The 19,275-nt window shown below is 36.4% G+C and overlaps 1 protein-coding gene across 3 annotated transcripts in view; it reads right to left on the bottom strand.

Annotated features, from left to right (window-relative positions):
* The window catches only part of PPM1B (protein phosphatase, Mg2+/Mn2+ dependent 1B), a 93,306-nt gene that overhangs the window by 35,893 nt on the left and 38,138 nt on the right, over positions 1 to 19,275 (bottom strand). For all 3 annotated transcript variants that reach the window (XM_041754607.1, XM_041754608.1, XM_041754610.1), the window contains exon 2: positions 2,119 to 2,978. In XM_041754607.1, the coding sequence (XP_041610541.1) occupies positions 2,119 to 2,964 (846 nt within the window). In that variant the 5' untranslated portion in view covers positions 2,965 to 2,978. The remainder of the gene's footprint in view (positions 1 to 2,118; positions 2,979 to 19,275) is intronic.

Raw genomic sequence — 19,275 nt, 5'->3', positions numbered from 1 at the left:
AGAAGGGTGGGGTCAAAATTCCTGAAAAGTAACATCTTTTCACTGGAAAGAAAAGTGCAGTTTATCCACAATACAAACTTCTTTTTTACTACAAAATTACAGACCTAATAGATTTTGGCTATTCCTTCAAAACTACATGCCATTTTTTCCACAAAATACAATGCAACCATGACAAATGATTTAGACTGATACCTATAGATATGGAGATCTCTCTACAACAACCTGTTGAACAAAAAAGTATACTGTCGAGTAACAAGTATAATTTTTACATAAATACACATACTCACAGGCAGGCAAAAATGACTGGAAAGATATATGCCACACAGTGAATGTAGCCAACTTACGTTAGTGGCAAAATTTTTGAATGTTTTTTTATATGTTCTGGATTACCTGGAATTTTTTTCAATAACAAGTATATACTTGTCTTAGAATCAGGGAAAACGCTGTTTTGTCTGCTAGTCAAGCAAAAAAAATATCTTGCTTTTGTCTCAAAAAGTTGCAGGTCAGAATCTCTCCATTTAGATTCCAAGGAGAAAACATTTTTAGAGCCTATTCAATCACCACAACTATTGATACTTTCATACTTAACCTATCCAGATAAGTAAAAAAAGTATACAGTATGCTTAAAGGAAAAAAAAAATCGAAAAGCTAATAAAGGAGCCATCATTTAATATTCTTTCAGAAAAAAGCTGCCAACTGGAAATACCAGCCCTTAAATTTTCTCTATTTGAAGTTGTCTCCTCCCATTCTATGGAAAAAAAAGTTGACTCTGCCAAAACCTGGGTATTTCCACAGACTCAGACATCCTTGTTCAGAAACTTTCTGGCGGGGATCCCTGGGTGGCGCAGCGGTTTGGCGCCTGCCTTTGGCCCAGGGCGCGATCCTGGAGACCCGGGATCGAGTCCCACGTCGGGCTCCCGGTGCATGGAGCCTGCTTCTCCCTCTGCCTGTGTCTCTGCCTCTCTCTCTCTCTCTGTGACTGTCATAAATAAATAAAAATTAAAAAAAAAAAAAAAAAGAAACTTTCTGGCTATGCTGTACCTTCCAAGGCAACTTATGTGGTTGGGAGACAGAACAGTTCTAATCTAGACAGAATAAATAAGTCAAAACCTTTATTTCATATAACCAAAGGTTAGATTTGCCTTGATATCTTTTCAATCAGTCTTGTATGCTCACATATTCTAGGCACTGGCCAGATAATTCAAATTTTAACTGAGCATTACATAGGCACTGTCAAAAACCCACTTGAAACTAATACTTTAAACACATTCAAGGGAATTGCCAAATATGTCTTAGTTTGGATTTGCTTTCCCTATTATTGTATCCAGTTAAGATTCACAGAACATTACAAAACTCAATTAAATGTTCTTTGATCCACAGGAATCCTTCACAGCATTTTTTTTTATTTTAGTCTTTGGTTTTTAATCATTAGTGATGAAAAAAACATCCATATGAAAAGAATCCTAATATCTTCTACAGAAGTTTAGATATTTTCTACCAAAAGTTAAGATATTTTCTATTTTCTAAGATATTTTCTACCAGTTACATAGAGCCATATGTAAATGTCTTTTTGATTCTGTTGCTAAGAAACAGTTTCTTTTACTAAATGATAAGAAATATAAAAGTCATACTTTACTTTGTTTTTTTCATCTTAAGCTGCTAGGAGGCTCAGATCTAAATTACAAAACTTGACTTAGCCTAGGTCTCTGGGTACCCTCCCATATGACACATGGCTTTTGATCTTTTGTATATCTAGTACAGAAATATACCATATACATAGTTCATCAAATTGCTTCAAAATTAGGCATAAGACTGCTATTGCCAATACTGAGAATTTAAATTGAAAGGCACACTTCTATACAGATGCCTTTGCCACAACAAAAGCCATAAAGTACTTAAATGACAACAAATGCCACAAATTTATTCAACTTAATTTTTGAATTAGAAGGGTGAGGCAAACAAAGATGGAAAAAAAATTATTTCTGGTGAAAAAAATAATTTAAAGACATACAGTTTTTCCCTAATGAAAAGTTTTTAAAATTTAAGTTTGGTTACTTTTACTTACCATGCCTTTTCAAAATTAATGGTATTTTAATTATAACAAAAAGACTTACATACCTTATGTAAACAAGTGTCCACTACCCAATTGCACACATTTTCCAGGTCATCAGATACCTCAAGCCTAGATTTAACAAATTCACAGAGCTCCTCATTACTCATAACATCCCAGATCCCATCACAAGCCAAGATGATAAATTCATCCTCTTCTGCTCTTAAAATTTCATAAACCTCAGGCTCTGGAGAAACAAGTTGTTCTGTTGGGCCCTTGCCGTCAACACACTTGTAATCATAGTCCCCCAAAGCACGAGACACTGCTAATGAACCATTAACACGTTGTATCATTACACTGCCTCCTGCATTTTGGATTCGCTCCTTCTCCCTTGGATTGCAAGGTTTGTGATCCTGGGTAGAAAAGCAGACTTGTCCATTCCTATACAGAACAGCACGTGAATCACCACAGTTGATAAAGTAGACATGCTTAGGTGAAATCAGGACCCCTACTGCAGTCGAACCACTTCTGTCCATTCCATTTCTGAGGTCTGAAAAGTTACGCATGTATTCATCAATTTTCAAAAAGCCAGTTCTGATGCCATTCTTGACATTTTCCACGGAGGGCTCAAGAGCAGATCCTGATTTTCCAGCTGCCCTAAAGTCTTCATTATTAGTGATGTGTTCTAATAAATGTGTTGAGCAGTAATTTGCTACTCGAGATCCAGCATGACCATCATAAACTGCAAAAAATGACCAGTCTTCCAAGCCATGAGGAATACCTACAACAGCCGTGTGTGCATCTTCCATTTCTACTCTCCATCCTTGCATGCTGCTCAGGCCATAACGTAAACCATTCCCAGCACCATGAGCATTATGTTTCTCAGTTTTGGGTTTATCCAAAAATGCACCCATGTTTAATAATGTATCTGAAAGAAAACAAAAATGGTCAAGGATTAACTCCTATCTGAAGTATATTTTTCAGTATTATCTGAATTTACTGGAATAACAAAAAAGAAACCAAGAAAATTTCCCCATACATCCTTATTCTAGAACAGTGGTTTCTCAGTCCTAGCACATTAGAATCATCAGACCAATTAAATCAGAATCTCTAGGGTTGGGACCCAGATATCGTTTTTTTTTTTTTTTTTTTTTTTTTTTAAGCCTCTCTGGTAACTTAGATGTGCAGTAAGTTGAGAACCACAGTTCCAGGAAAGGAAAACTAACAGACACTACCAGTTAAGTTTTCTTAAATATTCAATTTATAAGATAACTCTGGGGTTCAATACAGAAGACTGTCTCATGAGAATATTCAGAATGGTGTGGCATCTTTTCTATTATATTAAGGTACTTTGGTATAGTTCAGAAATACTTCCAAATGCCTGTATTGTAAGATACTGTAAGATAGTGATTAAGACAACAACTGTAAAATTCAATTAAAACAAAATCTCAGGACACCTGGGTGGCTCAGTAGTTGGGCACCTGCCTTTGGCTCAGGTCATGATCCGGGACTGAGTCCTGCATCAGGCTCCCTATAAGGAGCCTGCTTCTCCCTCTGTCTGTGTCTCTGCCTTTCTTAGTCTGTGTCTCTCATGAATAAATAAATAAATCTTTAAAACAAAACAAAACAAAATCTCAGGGCTCCTGAGTGGCTCAGTCAGCTAAGCATCTGCCTTCGGCTCAGGTCATGGTCCCAGATTGAGCCCCACATAAGGGCTCAGTGGACAGCCTGCTTCTCCCTCTCCCTCTGCCTGCCACTCCCCCCTGCTTGTTCTGTATCAAATAAACAAAATATTTTTTTTAAAAAAAACAAAACATAAGATCTTCATTCTATAAACATTTGATTTTATCAAAGTTTTAGTGTTTATCAAATTACAAACTTTACTTGGATTGACTGAAATCTATTACTTGGATTCTGTTAAAAACAATTCAACTTTAATGATGTGCTTACAGAACATAGTTAAGATTGCTGAGTTTTATAATCCATGAAAAAACATCAGGACGATTTTTACTCGGTACTGACAGAGACTTACAAACTACAGACAGGACTATAAAGTACCACTATGCATCCCTCTTTCTCCAGACTTTACTGTTAGTTTAGAATAAAGCTTTTGCGATTTCAGATGACTTGGACTGAAGCAGTTGTTCTCCGAATAAGCACGCAGATGCCCTGGTAGTCTCCCACCTACAATCCTGGCCCTAATACTCACTAGCTGTGTGACCTTGACTAAGTTTCTTAGTCACGTGTACCTCAAATTCCTTCTGTGAATTAGTCATTTGTACCTTCTCTTCCCCTCTGTCAAATGGGAGTAACAATAGTACCTACATTTCATAGGGTTGCAGTGAAGAACAAGTTGATGTAGTATACTCAGAACAGTACTTGAAACAGTAAAACTATAAAGTGTTTGCTTTTGCTCAAAATGTAGATTCCACAGCACATCCACCACACACCCAAAGATTTGTTTTTCAGTATTCTAACATAGAGACCTTGAGAACATGCTGACAACTAAGAATCACATTTTGAGAGGCACTAGTCTAAATTAACTGACTTTCATTTGGATCTAGGTATCTGTTTAAGTTACTTTTTCCAGGTATGACCATTATCCTAACTTTACAATAAAATTTATGTATCTCGGGCAGCCCTGGTGGCGCAGCGGTTTAGCGCCGCCTGCAGTCTGGGGTGTGATCCTGGAGATCTGGGATTGAGTCCCACGTCAGGCTTCCTGTATGGAGCCTGCTTCTCCCTCTGCCCCACGGCACCCCTCTGTATCTCTATGAATAAACAAAATCTTTAAAAATAAATGAATGAATGAATGAATAAAATTTATGTATCTCTATTTGTAAAATCCTGACGAACCATCATGTATATATTTATAAACTATAGCAATTCTATAATTTTTCATGAGTTATAGAATACTATACTAATTACATATACAAATATTTATAAAAGAATTCTGAAATATTTAAAATATACATAAAATTACTTTTCACCTAAGTATAATACAAAATTATATTCTGTATTGATAGCAATATAAGGACACATTTATTTTTTAAGTTTTATTTATTTATTTTTAAAAAGATTTTATTTATTTATTCATGAGCGGCAGAGAGAGAGGGCTTTTTTAACAGTTTTAATACTGTGCCACCAGGGCTGCCCTTTTTTAACAGTTTTAATACTGTGATACAATTTGAAAGCCTAGTTCTAAGTACATTTTAGTTTAGATTCCTGTTTTTAATTGCTATTTCAGCTAAGAAAGACAATTTGCCTAAATGCAAATGAACTGAATTATCAAACCACTTTTCTTTTTTTTTAATTTTATTTTTAATATTTTTAAAGTTTTTAAATATATTTATATTTTTTGTAGTCTCTACACCTAATGGAGGGCTTGAATTCACCACCTACAAGATGAAGAACTGCACTCTTCCAACAAAGCCAGCCAGGTCACTTTTCAATCCCATCTATCAGTTATGAAAAAAAAATGTGTTGTCATCTCGGTTTTTCATTTTGACAAGAGGTTCAAAATTCACAAGAACTCCTCCTTTCAAAGATTAAAACAATAGTTTAGAAATTTCTATTTCTAAATTTGTTTTTTAAGTTAGGAATAAAGAAAGGAGAAAAGGAAGAAGGGGTCTTCAATAGAAAGAAGAAAAAAGGAGCCTAGAAAGCCAGCTTAGAAAACCATCAAATGAGTACCCCACACTCCAGTACTAAACAAAGGAGCCAAACACTGTGAAAGTTACACCAAGAATGGCCTTGCTTGCCCACAGCTGCTCTCACTGCTATGATTCCTACCTGCTGTTTCCCTCTGAAAGTCACATGCTCAGCTCAGTCCAAGAAACGAGTATCTGACTGAGCATAGGTCACCTATTGGCTTTATCAGGGACTGCATCCCTTCACAAATTTAAGATTTTATTTTATTTATTTATTTAAGTAGGCTCCACAACCAATGTGAAACCCAAAGTGGGGTTTGAACTCATGACCCTGAGATCAAGACCTGAGCTGAAGAGTTGGATGCTTAATTGACTGAGCCACCCAGGTGCCCCTAAAGACTTTATTTTTTTCTTTTTTTAAAGATTTTATTTATTCATTCATGATAGAGAGAGAGAGAGAGGCAGAGACACAGGCAGAGGGAGAAGCAGGCTCCACGCAGGAAGCCCGATGTGGGACTCGATCCCGGGACTCCAGGATCATGCCCTGGGCCAAAGGCAGGCGCTTAAACCGCTGAGCCACCCAGGCTGCCCTAAAGACTTTATTTTTAAATAACCTCTGCACTCAGAGTGAGGTTCGAATTTACCACTCTGAGATCAAGAGTTGTGTGCTGTACTGAATGAGTCAGCCAGGTGCCCATCAAATTGGTCATTTTTATGTTTTAAATAGGTATTTTAAAGTTGGGGTTGTCCCTTAATGATTTATTTTTAGTTTTTTAAGTTTTATTTATTTTTAAAAAGATTTTATTTATTTATTCATGAGAGACACAGAGAGAGAGAGACATAGACACAGGGCAGACAGAGGGAGAAGCAGGCTCCATGCAGGAAGCCAGATGTGGGATTTGATCCCAGGACCCTGGGATCACGCCCCGAGCCGAAGGAAGACGCTCGACCGCTGAGCCACCCAGGCATCTCTACTTATTTTTAAGTAGTCTCTTACACCCAGTGTGGGGTTAAAACTCACAACCCCAACATTAAGAGTCAACACTCTTCTGACTAAGCCAGCGAGGCGTCCCTAATTTTTTAAACATGAAATATCATACATGAGTTTACATAATGTATACATATATCTAAAGAGTAATAAAATGAACACCTATGTGCCCACCATACAATTTAAGAAAGAACATTATCAAGACCACAGAAGCTTCCTATTATCCTGAATTTTATCATTAGTAACCACTGAGGTTTAACCATTTGAGGTATAATTGTTTAGTTTTAAATGTTTGACAATATACATTGATGTGAAGTACATGTTATTCTAGTATATTTGGCTCACCACTATATTTCTGAGATTGATGCACAATGATGCAGAGCCATAACTCAAGATATGCCACTTGTGTACAATTTTTATCCATTGTCCTATCGATGAATATTTGAGTTGCTTCTCATTTTTGAAAATTATAAAACAGTGCTATTGTGAACCATCCCCAGTGGTAGGGTTTTCTGTCTTTTACTGCTTAACAAGAAACCTCAAAGGGCCTTATAAACATTTATAACCTCACAAACCTCACAAAGGTTCTTTATACTCAGAACGCCTAATTTTTAAATGTCTTACTAACTTGTTATGGTTTCATGCTATCATTTAGCTACATATAAGCAACAGTGGAAACTCAGGCAAGTACAGTTTCAATAATACAGATTCATATTTTAAACAATCTTCTTCGACAATTGCAGATATTTTTGCATTTGATATTTCAGATCTGATTATATCATAGTTTTTACCCCAGAATGAGATGAGAGCTTATACTGGAATTAGGAGTTCTAACATTTTTTATATGTATGCCTCTGTGCTTTATTATTACAATCAATCTAATTTTTTGATAAATCTAATTTCACTTGCTCACGTTCTGAAGACAGCCTCATTAAAACCTGATCATATGGAAATCAACATGATCACATGTAAACGTAAATGAGATACCACAACAAATACAAGTGAGAAAGTGAAAATGCTTTAGATCTCTCATCAGCACATCTGACCTACTAACAGTGTGGGAAGCCAGTGTTGATCACTGTGCTAAATGCAATTTGCCTTTTCCAAGATGAAAGACAATAAATGGAAGTTCTAATTTTTAAAAACTTAATACTAATGGCTTGTTCCTCATACCAATATTTAGAGATCAGTGATGTATACAACTCTATGGGCCACAGACTTTTGACAAGACTAAGAATGTAGGCATAGGAAGCATTATCTAAAGACTGAATACATTTGTCTTTTTCTGTTGCCTTCTTTGAAGAAAACACATTAGTGAAACTACAGCAGCATATTACTTACTTTTTCAATCAATATATAATAATTGTACCATAAAGGTAAGAATCTGACAAATGATATTTTAAAATAGGTTCTCATACATGGAAGATTGAGGACTCCTCATCTTTTTATTTACTCTAAGTAATTTGCTTAAATCACTTTAAGCAATCACATTTTAATTTTTTTTTATTTTTACTATGATTTTTTTTTAGGTAAACTCCAAGCAACGTGTGAGGCTCAAACTCACAAACTGGATATCACGAGTCACACGCTCTACCGACTAAGTCAGCCAGGTGCCCCAGGTAGTCACATTTTTAAAATCACTTACAAGGTTTCACATGTTTATATATTATATGACATTCAATTCTGGGATAACCCTACAATTTCTCATTTATAATTAGTACATAAAATACAGCAATAAATTATACATACTTTTAACGTATCTGTCAAACAAATACGTTAGCTTTGTTCAATTGATTTTAAAATGACAAATGACAATACAATATTTCCTCATTCAAATATTTTCTTTCTCCTCCCCGTTTATTTTTTAAGTAAACTACCACCAACGTGAGGTTTAAAATAATGACCCCAAGATCAAGAATTAATGCCCTATCAAATGAACCAGTCAGGCATGCCTGAATCAAGTATTTCCTGAGTACCTACTACATGCCGGGCACTGTATTAAGTACTAGGAATACATTGTCCCCTTCACTAAAGAACTTCTAGTCTGGTGGAAGATAAAGTCCAGTGCACAGATAACGAAGGCAGACTGTGATATATGGTACAATGGGATAAATACAGGTATGCCAACAGGAGGTGTCAAAGATAGCCTTGTTTATTTAAAAAATTTTTCCAGGGACCCCTGGCTGGCTCAGTTGGTGGAGCACATTAACTCTTGATCTCAGGTCTGCAAATTTGAGCCCTGTGTTGGGTGTACTGATTACTAAAAAGTAAAATCCTTAAAACAAGACAGCTTTTTCTTCTAAAGGAAGAAGCCTAAGCTGAGACTTACATGATGGAGAAGGAATAAGCCAGCATATGCAAAGACCAAAAGAACATAAAAGCACAATTAATTTGGTATAGCTGGTGTGTGTGTGTGTTTGTGTGTGAGTATATACATGAGCATTTCAAAGGGCAAAGCACAAGCACTAAAATCCTAAGAATAACATTACTTCCCACTGAAATGTCCACTATCTACTTATCTTAGAATCATGGATTTAATAACTCAAAACTGTGTCATCCCCTTCTTGCCTGACAAGGTAGTAAACCTATCTGAGAACAAATCTGGGAAAAAGTTCTAAAGGTCCTAAAATTCAGATGAATATCTATAGTTTACATTCTTCTGTAGAATAAGCCTCTACATAAAAAATTCTGAGGTCTTTCAGTTAGCTTACAAACTAGCTCTGAAAGGGAGTAAAAGTGGGAGGTGGGCAACTTTTACATATAACAAGTCAAACTTCAGTGAAGAGAGACTTGAAAAGCTGTTTAAATTACTCACATTGAAATATTACCACAATGTTCAAAATAAGGTCAAATACATGCAAATACACATAGTTAAAAAGGTACACTACTCATCACCAGATAATTAAAACAGTCAATAACTGATTTTCAGGTTCCCTTTTTTTCCTAAAATCCTCTTCAGCTCATTCATAATCATCTCTACTCCTTAGGTCCAGCGAATCCACAGGACAGAAGCTTTTTTTCTCCCTTTCTCCCTACACGTGTTTATGGACTAGAACATCGTCTAAAGAACTGGATTCGTAGCTGCTGGAGAAGAAAGGCTAGTCTCCCAAAATGCCCAAGAGTCAATGGATTAAACGTACTACTATTCCTGAAAGTATTAAATATGGTGCACTCAGTTAACAGTTATTGTGATGATAAACTCTCTGACAAGAAAAATTATCTGAAGCCTTGTTCTTTAAAAATTCCTTTGAATTTAAAATTCTAGGTCCTTTGCCTCTGCTGACAGACTGGCTGATTTGTTCCCATCAATATTATTCCAAGGGGGACACACTTCAAAGCTGCCTTCAGTTTACAATCAAGCTCAAATACATTTCATGTTTATAATCAAAACTGACAGCACACAAAAAAAATGACAGCACAGTAGGAAACACAATAAGTCATCAAAAAATATAGCTTCATTTTTTCAAATAACAACTTATAAAAGTGAAGGAAAAAACATGTATTGCACCAAACATTTGTAATAACAGATTCTAATACACCCTCAATTCAAAAGCAGGACTATTTTGTCTACCAAAACTCGGCCACTAAATTATTTTAAAATTGCGCTTAACTCTCCTTAACTATCCTCATTCATATAAAGTTACATCCTTCCAGAAATGTCAGATTTGGGTCTTATCTTTTCCAGAAATCCTTTCTCCATGGTACTCCATTAAACTTCATTAATAGCTACTTCTTTCCCATTCACTGAGTACATGCTACTTTGCATAATTAATGGTCCCTCTGTGTATACCTCCTACTTTCCAAAATAGTATGTTTATTTCCCTGCCAAAACAAGTACTGACAATGTTAGAGGATTATTTTTACAAATTAGCGGGAGAGAAGTGGTTTAACAAAGCAACACTTCCATTCCCAATAAGTGATAAATAATACCTTTACCATAAGGCCATATCCTCCCTACAACTAAGGTAGATTCCATGAAGGATATAGGTATGCACTATATGACACTGAAAAGAGAAAGCCCTCAGGCAAAAAAACCAACAAACCCTAAACTCATCACTCCAATGTCAAAGAGCCTTGTTCTGTCAGAGAAAGACTTCCACGGAGGCCAGCATCCAGGTGTGGGATCTGGGGTAATGAGTGGATGCTAAAATGGTATCCACCACATTAAGGCAATCCAGGGTTTATACAATATGAGTGACACTGTGCATTCCAGAAGATTAATCATCAACTAAATTATGTATTTGGTTATCGTACTATAGGTTTTTTATTTCCCTTTGGATTTCCTCTATCTTTAATATACCTTACAAGTTCTTATCTCGATTACCTTATGTCACATTAAGGGGGGAAAGTCTTAGGCCCATGTTCTAGAGAAGGCTTTGAAAGTTACACTGATGCTCTCTGACCCCCTTAAGTCAGTAATAATAAGAAGCAGTAGTAATAAGGGATAGTCTCCCAAAGGGGAGAAATACTTTAGTTTAAGCAAAAGAGCTGAGAACGAAAGTTCTGGCCATGGAACCAGATCTATAAGGTTTGGCCATGGAAATTTTCTCACATGAATTATAAAAACATCTATTAGAGCTGATTATTATGACCAAGTGCCATATTTTATTCAAATAATCTGGGAAAGCTTCATCCAGCAGAAAATCCAGAAAACTAAATACGTGTTTGAGTATATACATATCTAAACCTCAAAAGACTAAATGAAATGGTCCCAAAAGAATCAAGATTATCTGCAGTGGGCTACAAGAATTAGTATTTTCTGATAATAAATAAAAGCATATTAAATTTGCACTCAAAATACAAACACACGTAATAAACAAAATCTTAAGACAATGAACTGAAGGAAACAAGAACAGAATAGAATGCCTAAATACTAGGTTTGATTCCTGGCTCTACCAAATATCTGCTTTCCTAGGGGGAAAAAAAAAAGAAAAGCTGTACAAAACAATACTGAGCATCTCTTCCTGTCCTGAAATTCTATGTGGTCAGAGTCTGACTAGTAAGTAAACTACCAACTACTGCCAACAAATATAAAATTATATGACATCGTAAGATCAAAATACAGCTCACAACAGATAGTTTAGTACCATTGGGCAAGTTTGTGTTTCATTTGCAATATCGGATAAATATAAGTAAAATAAAGCAAATGAATTAAGGATTTTAACCAGATTTTTCACTTTCTGAATCTTATGTACTGACACTGGAGAACTTTCGTAGGCTTATTGCCCAAGTCTCCCCAAAATGATCACAATCATATCCTCTTCCCCAATTTGGGGAAAAAAAAACAAAACCTCAATCAAATCAACCATGTTCTCTCCAATGAAATCTTATAAACTACTCCAACCAAAAGTTATTTATCACCTTTCTGAATTCCTGGAAGGAGCGTCACACACAAGGCAATCAACTCTATACTGCAAGCCTGATATCAAATGGTAACACTGACATCATCCCAAGTGTATTTGCCTATGTCATACAGTACCAAGTTTCCATTTCAACCTTTTACTCAAACCAAAGCAGTCTTCTTAACTGAAATTTGCCATTAAGCAGAACTAAACTTGCTTGTTATTATATCTTCATTATTCACCCAATTTGTGAGGTTTACTTTTTTTTTTTTAAGGAAGGAGTCACTAATTTGGCACAGTTGTCTTTTTGAGAAGTTTAGTTTTACACTCTGGGTAAAGAAAGTCTATGCTTCTCCATGTTGCTGGGTACTGTCTGCCTTGAAGAACGACTGTTGATTTAACAGAAGGGAGTTAACGTTTCGGTAGAGAACACCTCTCTGAAATCCCATAAGACTATGAGGAGGGACTTTTAAATCATAGAAGATACAGTTAGTGAGAGCGGAGACAACAATGAACATGCTGTGAAGCCTGGGAAGTGGTGGAACCAAGACTCTGACTTAGTTAAACACGAAGCTAATTTTGAGGAAACAAACAGCATTCTACCTTAAAGTACTGCTGGAGGTATTGCTGAGTGGAGGCGAAACTGGGGCCAATGACAAGAGGACTGAATATAAGGTGGACTTCCCAGAATTCCCACTCTCTAGGTCAGCAGAGCTGAATGAAGGAATACTACTCCCTCACTCCAGAAGGAGATGAAAGTTTATTTCTGAAAAAGGTAAAAACAGAGAACTGAAGAATACCAGGCAGAGATTAAGGCTGGAAACTAGCCTTAAAACATAAAATTCAGTAAAAGTTTACATACTTATTGTTTGATATACTAGCCCTTTTCAGACATTCAGCACCCCGAATGCTGGCAATCAAATATATACCCTCTAAATAAAAGATGAGAAGAGGCTTACTTATATTCTTTAGAATCTCATTAATTCTACAGGAAAGATCTTATGTACTGACACTGGAAATTATTAAAAAAAAAAAAAAAGTCGAATCACCCCACAGTGAATTCCACAGCCAACAAACCCCACAGACAGGCACGAGGCTTCCAATCAGCTACTCAATGTCCACTTAAAATATAAGCAGACAGGGATCCCTGGGTGGCACAGAGGTTTGGCGCCTGCAATTGGCCCAGGGCGCGATCCTGGAGACCCGGGATTGAATCCCACGTCGGACTCCCGGTGCATGGAGCCTGCTTCTCCCTCTGCCTCTCTCTCTCTCTCTCTGTGACTAACATAAATAAATTTAAAAAAATATAAGCAAAAAAATAAAAAAAATAAAAAATAAAAAAAAATAAAAATAAAAAAAAAAATAAAAATAAAAAAATATAAGCAGACAGTCCATGGCCAAACATAGAAGAATTTCCCTAATATAAGAGAGAGGGGCCAAAACAAGCACAAAAGGGTAGCTTGGAAAAGAAAAACCTAGAAAGGCTGGGCAAAAAAAAAGTTACTCACAAGAAGAGGAGGAAGCACTCAAGCAAACTCCTTTCAAAAAGGTAAGAGAGGGGATCCCTGGGTGGCGCAGCGGTTTGGCGCCTGCCTTTGGCCCAGGGCGCGATCCTGGAGACCCGGGATCGAATCCCACGTCGGGCTCCCGGTGCATGGAGCCTGCTTCTCCCTCTGCCTGTCTCTGCCTCTCTCTCTCTCTGTGTGTGACTATCATGAATAAATAAATAAAATCTTTAAAAAAAAAAAAAAAAAAACAAAAAGGTAAGAGAGTTTTTGAATCCATGAAATAACAGGATGTTATTAATAGGAAAAAATAAAACATTCAGAGGACGAGAAGATTTCCTGTAAAGTAAAAACATAATTGTAGAAGAGAAAGCTGGGAAGATGAAAGTTGAGGAAAATGCTCAGAAATTACAGCACAAGATGGCGAGATCAACCCAGGAGGTTCAAGAGCCAATAAATGGGAGTAAGAGAATACAGAAAAATGAAGAGAAGAAATGCAGGCACAACTCGGAGATATTAAAGGTTTGGTCCAGACCACTGCAATAAAGCAAGTGTCGTAATAAGGGGAGTCAAATTAATTTTCTGGTTTCCCAGTGCATATAAAAATCATGTTTCTACTACACTCAAGTCTATTAAGTATGCTATTACAATGTCTTAAAAAAAACAATGTGTATATCTTAATTTAAAAATATTTTATTGGGATCCCTGGGTGGCGCAGCGGTTTGGCGCCTGCCTTTGGCCCAGGGCGCGATCCTGGAGACCTGGGATCGAATCCCACGTCAGGCTCCCGGTGCATGGAGCCTGCTTCTCCCTCTGCCTGTGTCTCTGCCTCTCTCTCTCACTGTGTGCCTATCATAAAAAAAAAAAAAAAAAAAAAAAAAAAAAAAGAATAGAAAGAGGAGTATTTCTACATTTAAAAAATAAATAAATAAATAAAAATAAAAATATTTTATTGGGATCCCTGGGTGGCACAGCGGTTTGGCGCCTGCATCTGGCCCAGGGCGTGATCCTGGAGACCCGGGATCGAATCCCAATCGGGCTCCCGGTGCATGGAGCCTGCTTCTCCCTCTGCCTATGTCTCTGCCTCTCTCTCTCTCTCTGTGTGTGACTATCATAAATTAAAAAATTAAAAATTAAAAAAAAATACTTTATTGCTGGGGCACCTGGGTGGCTCAGTGGGTTTAGAACCTGCCTTCAGCTCAGGTCATGATGCCAGAGTCCTGGGACAGAGCCCAGCATCCAGCTCCCTACTTAGCAGGGAATCTGCTTGTCTCCCTCTCCCTCTGCTCCTCCTTCGCCCTCCCCACTCATGCTCACTCTTAAATAAGTAAAAATACTTTATTGCTAAAAAATGCTAACCATTATCTGAGATCTCAATGAGTCACAATCACTGATCACAGATCACTGTTAACAATTATAATGGGAAAGTCTGAGATACCCCAAGAATTACCAAATATAACAGAGACACAAAGTGAACAAATGCTGTCAAAAAAAAAAATGGTGCTGAGAGTTCAGCTTAATGTAGGGTTGCACAAACCCTCAATTTGTAAAGATCAATATCTGTGAAGCTCAATAAAATGAAGTGTCTCTATAGTTTATATAAGAAAAATTTTAAACAGAAGGGTGGGGATGGATTTCAAAATTGAAAGAGGCCATCCTACAATAAGCACAATGGATGGAAACAGGCATTTACAAAAGTACATAGTCAAAAATTTCAAAAACCGAAGATAGGTATAAAAGCCTATAAACTATCAGATATAAAAAGGTTTAATTCAAAAAATGAAGAATCAAAATGCCATTTGTCTCAACTAGAGGTTGAGTTAGTGATCAGACCATCAAACACTGAACAAAACATATTAATCCCAAGAAAACAAGAAATTGCAGGAGTAAAAAATGATCCCTTTTTGAAAAAATGTTGAAATATGGGGGAGTATGTCTATATGTATGGTTGGGATAACCAAATCAAAGAGCTAGATGTCATCTTCAGTAAAGGGATAGAGGATTCCTAGAATTGGTTAAAAAAAAAAAAAAGCAATCAGAGGTGCCTGGGTGGCTCAATCCGTTAAGTGTCTGACTCTTGGTTTTGACTCAGGTCATGAGCTCATGGATCGTGAGATCAAGCCCTACATCAGGCTCTGTGCTGGGCATGGAGCCTACTTAGGATTCTCTCTCTGCCTCTGCCCCTAACCCCCTGCACTTTCTCTCTCAAATAAGTAAATCAATCAATCAATAAATAAATAAATCTTTTTAAAAAATCAAAAAGCACACATTAGAGATTAAAAAGATAAACTCCAAAAAATTAAAATAAAATAAAATAAAATAAAATAAAATAAAATAAAATAAAATAAAATATAAGTTCCAAAGGAATCAGCTATAAGAGTTTGAAATGGTTGGTTCTGGGGAATCTTATCCAAAAACAAGAGCACACAAAACTGTCTGGTTCTTTAAACTATGTAAATATTTAAGAAAACTAAATTAAAGAAGCAAAAAATAAAACAATAGCATTTATGAAACAAGAAACTGCATTTCATATCATGAGCTAATTTTCCTAATATATAAAAATGTCTCTTTAGGGATTAATATCAAAATATATAGAGAATCTCTACAACTCAACACCAAAAAAATTTCAATTAAAAAATGGACTGAAGGGGTATCCCTTGGTGGCTCAGTGGCTTAGCACCTGCCTTTAGCCCAGGGTGTGATCATGGAGTCCTGCGTCAGGCTTCCTGCATGGAGCCGGCTTCTCCCTTCTCCCTCTGCCTGTGTCTCTGCCTCTCTCTGTGTCTCTCATGAATAAATAAAATCTTTAAAAAAAAATATAGGACTGAAGACCTGAACAGACATTTTTCCAGACATACGGCCAAAGATGGCCAACAGACACTGAAAAGATGCTCCAAACCACTCATCAGGGAAATGCCAATCAAAAATCACAGTATCACCTCACACCACTTAAAATGACTAATATCAAAAAGGTAAGAAAGGCACCTGGCTGACTCAGTTGGAAAAACATGTGACTCTTGATCATGAGTTTGAGTCCCATGTTGGGGATAAAAAATTCCTTATTTTTTATTTTTTATTTTTAAGGATTTATTTACTTATTCATGAGAGACACAGAGAGAGAGAGGCAGAGACAAAGGCAGAGGGAGAAGCAGGCTCCCCACAGGGAGCCCAATGCAGGACTCGATCCTGGATCCCAGGATCACGCCCTGAGCCAAAGGCTGAGGCTCAACCGTTGAGCCACCCAAGTGTCCCAAGAATTCCTTAAAATAATTAATACACTATGATACTGCAGGTTTTCTTTAAAAAAAAAAAAAGACAAGTGTTGGTGAGGATGTGGAAAAAAGGAAAGCCTTGTGCACTGTTTGTGGGAATATAAATTAGTACAGTCACTGGGGGAAACAGTATGAATATTGCTCAAAAAAATCAAATAGAAATATGATATGATCCAGTAATTCTATTACTGGGTACATACCCAAAGAAAATGAATCACTAATTTGAAAAGGTATGTGTACTCCTGTATTTATTGCAGCTTTATTTACAAAAGCCAAGATACAGAAGCAGCCCAGTGTCCATCAATAAATGAATGGATAAAGAAGATGGGTATGTTTATATATGTCCACACACCCCACACACAAAAGAGGAATATTACTTAGCCTTAAAAAAAGAATGAGATCTGGGACACCTAGGTGGCTCAGTGGTTGAGCATCTCCCTTTGGCTCAGAGTGTGATCCCAGAGTCCTGGGATCGAGTCTCACAGCAGGCTCCCTATGGGGATCCTCTGTCTATGTCTCTTTCTTTCTGTATCTCTCATGAATAAATAAATAAATAAAATCTTAAAAAAAAAAAAAAAGGATGAGATCTTATCATTTGCAAAGACATGGATAGACCTAGAGGCACTAAATAAAATAAATCTGAGAAAGACAAACACCACATTATTTCATTTATACAAAACAGCAGACTTAAATACAGAGAAGAAAATGGTGGTTGTCAGAGGGGCGGTGGGTGGGAGGATGGGCAAAACCCATAAAGAGGATTATAGGTACAAACTTCCAGTTATAAAATAAATAAGGCATGGACTTTAAAGTACAGCATATGGAATACAATAATATTGTAATATTATGGTGTATGGTCACAGACAGTGACTATACTTATTGTGGTGAGCATTGAGTAATAGAACTGTTGAATTAATCAACTGTTGAATTCAGGTGTTAGGCACCTGAAACTAATAACACTGTATGTCAATTTAACTTTTAAAAGTCCCGGGGATCCCTGGGTGGCGCAGCGGTTTGGCGCCTGCCTTTGGCCCAGGGCGCGATCCTGGAGACCCGGGATCGAATCCCACATCAGGCTCCCAGTGCATGGAGCCTGCTTCTCCCTCTGCCTGTGTCTCTGCCTCTCTCTCTCTCTCTGTGACTATCATAAATAAATTAAAAAAAAAATAACTTTTAAAAGTCCCATAAATCACTAAGAAAATGACCAACACTGATTGAAAAATGGAACAAAACCACTCCACAAATGGATCTTAAAGTAAGCGCAACCTCACATTCATAAGGGAAACTAAAATAAGACTATACTGAGATAATGTTTTTCATGTATCAGATTGTCAAAGACCAAAGATTTGATCATCATCATTCTCCTGACAAGATTGTGCAGAAACATATTTACATTGCTGGTACCGATAAATTGCTACAACCTCAGTGGATGGCAATTTTAAAAAATTGATCAGAAATTACAGTTGCACATACTCTTCAACCAAATTCTAAAAATTTACCTACAAGTTTATTCCTACATGTACAAAATTGACTATTCACCGTAGCACTGGAAGCAAAAGTAAAATACTTGAAACAATCTTAGTATCATTCATTTGGAAATCGATTATAGGATGAATCATGATACACACTGAATGATAAAGTATGTTGAAAAAAATGTCCTTCAATTCTTTTAAAAGAAATATACACACATGCACATGTGTGTATTCATTCATTTCCTGAAAGTGTACACAGAACTGGAAACCATGCGGAAGAGAAATCAAGCAGTCGGAAGACAGGAGTGAAAGAGACACTGTTATATATCATGTTGTACCCTTTCCATTTTAAAATATATCAATGTAATAAAATTAAATGACATGAATTTAATGCCATTAAATAGATGTTATTTCAACAAGGAAAATTTCTTTACAGCGAATCTTTTTTAGCAATCAAAAGCTCTAATTCATAATAATCTAAACCATTAGAAATATCAATATATTGATACCCAAAGGTTTTTTTTCTCTGCAAACAAATCAGAAACAATCACCTACACTGACAGAGTGAGCCATTAAGACCCAGCAGATATATCCTGTTCATTATATCATTTCCTTGGAGAAGTAAACTCATTGGTGAGTCCTACTATTAAAAAGAACATAAATAAAAAAGCATAAATTCTATACTCAATGCATGATGAAAACTGAGGTGTAACAGTGTCTAGAAGATAACATCAAGCTACGGTAAAGTATATCATAAATTCATAGAGAAATGCATATACCATGGTAACTAAGGGAAAAATCCTTTTCTTGAAAGACTTTAGAACAAGAGTAAATATTTAGTGCCGCTACTTGTAAGTACAAGTATCAAACTCTACCTAAACGAACTGCGCTTCTGTAAGAGACCAGATGAAAACAAAATTCTCATAGAACATTTTATAATTTTATAGATATAAAATTAACATATACTTCATCAGACACCATGAATATAAAAGCTAT

Source organism: Vulpes lagopus, chromosome 5, assembly GCF_018345385.1.
Source record: "Vulpes lagopus strain Blue_001 chromosome 5, ASM1834538v1, whole genome shotgun sequence".
NCBI lineage: Eukaryota > Metazoa > Chordata > Mammalia > Carnivora > Canidae > Vulpes > Vulpes lagopus.
The sequence above is the reverse complement of the archived record's forward strand: the minus strand, read 5'-3'. Positions and strand labels throughout refer to the sequence as shown.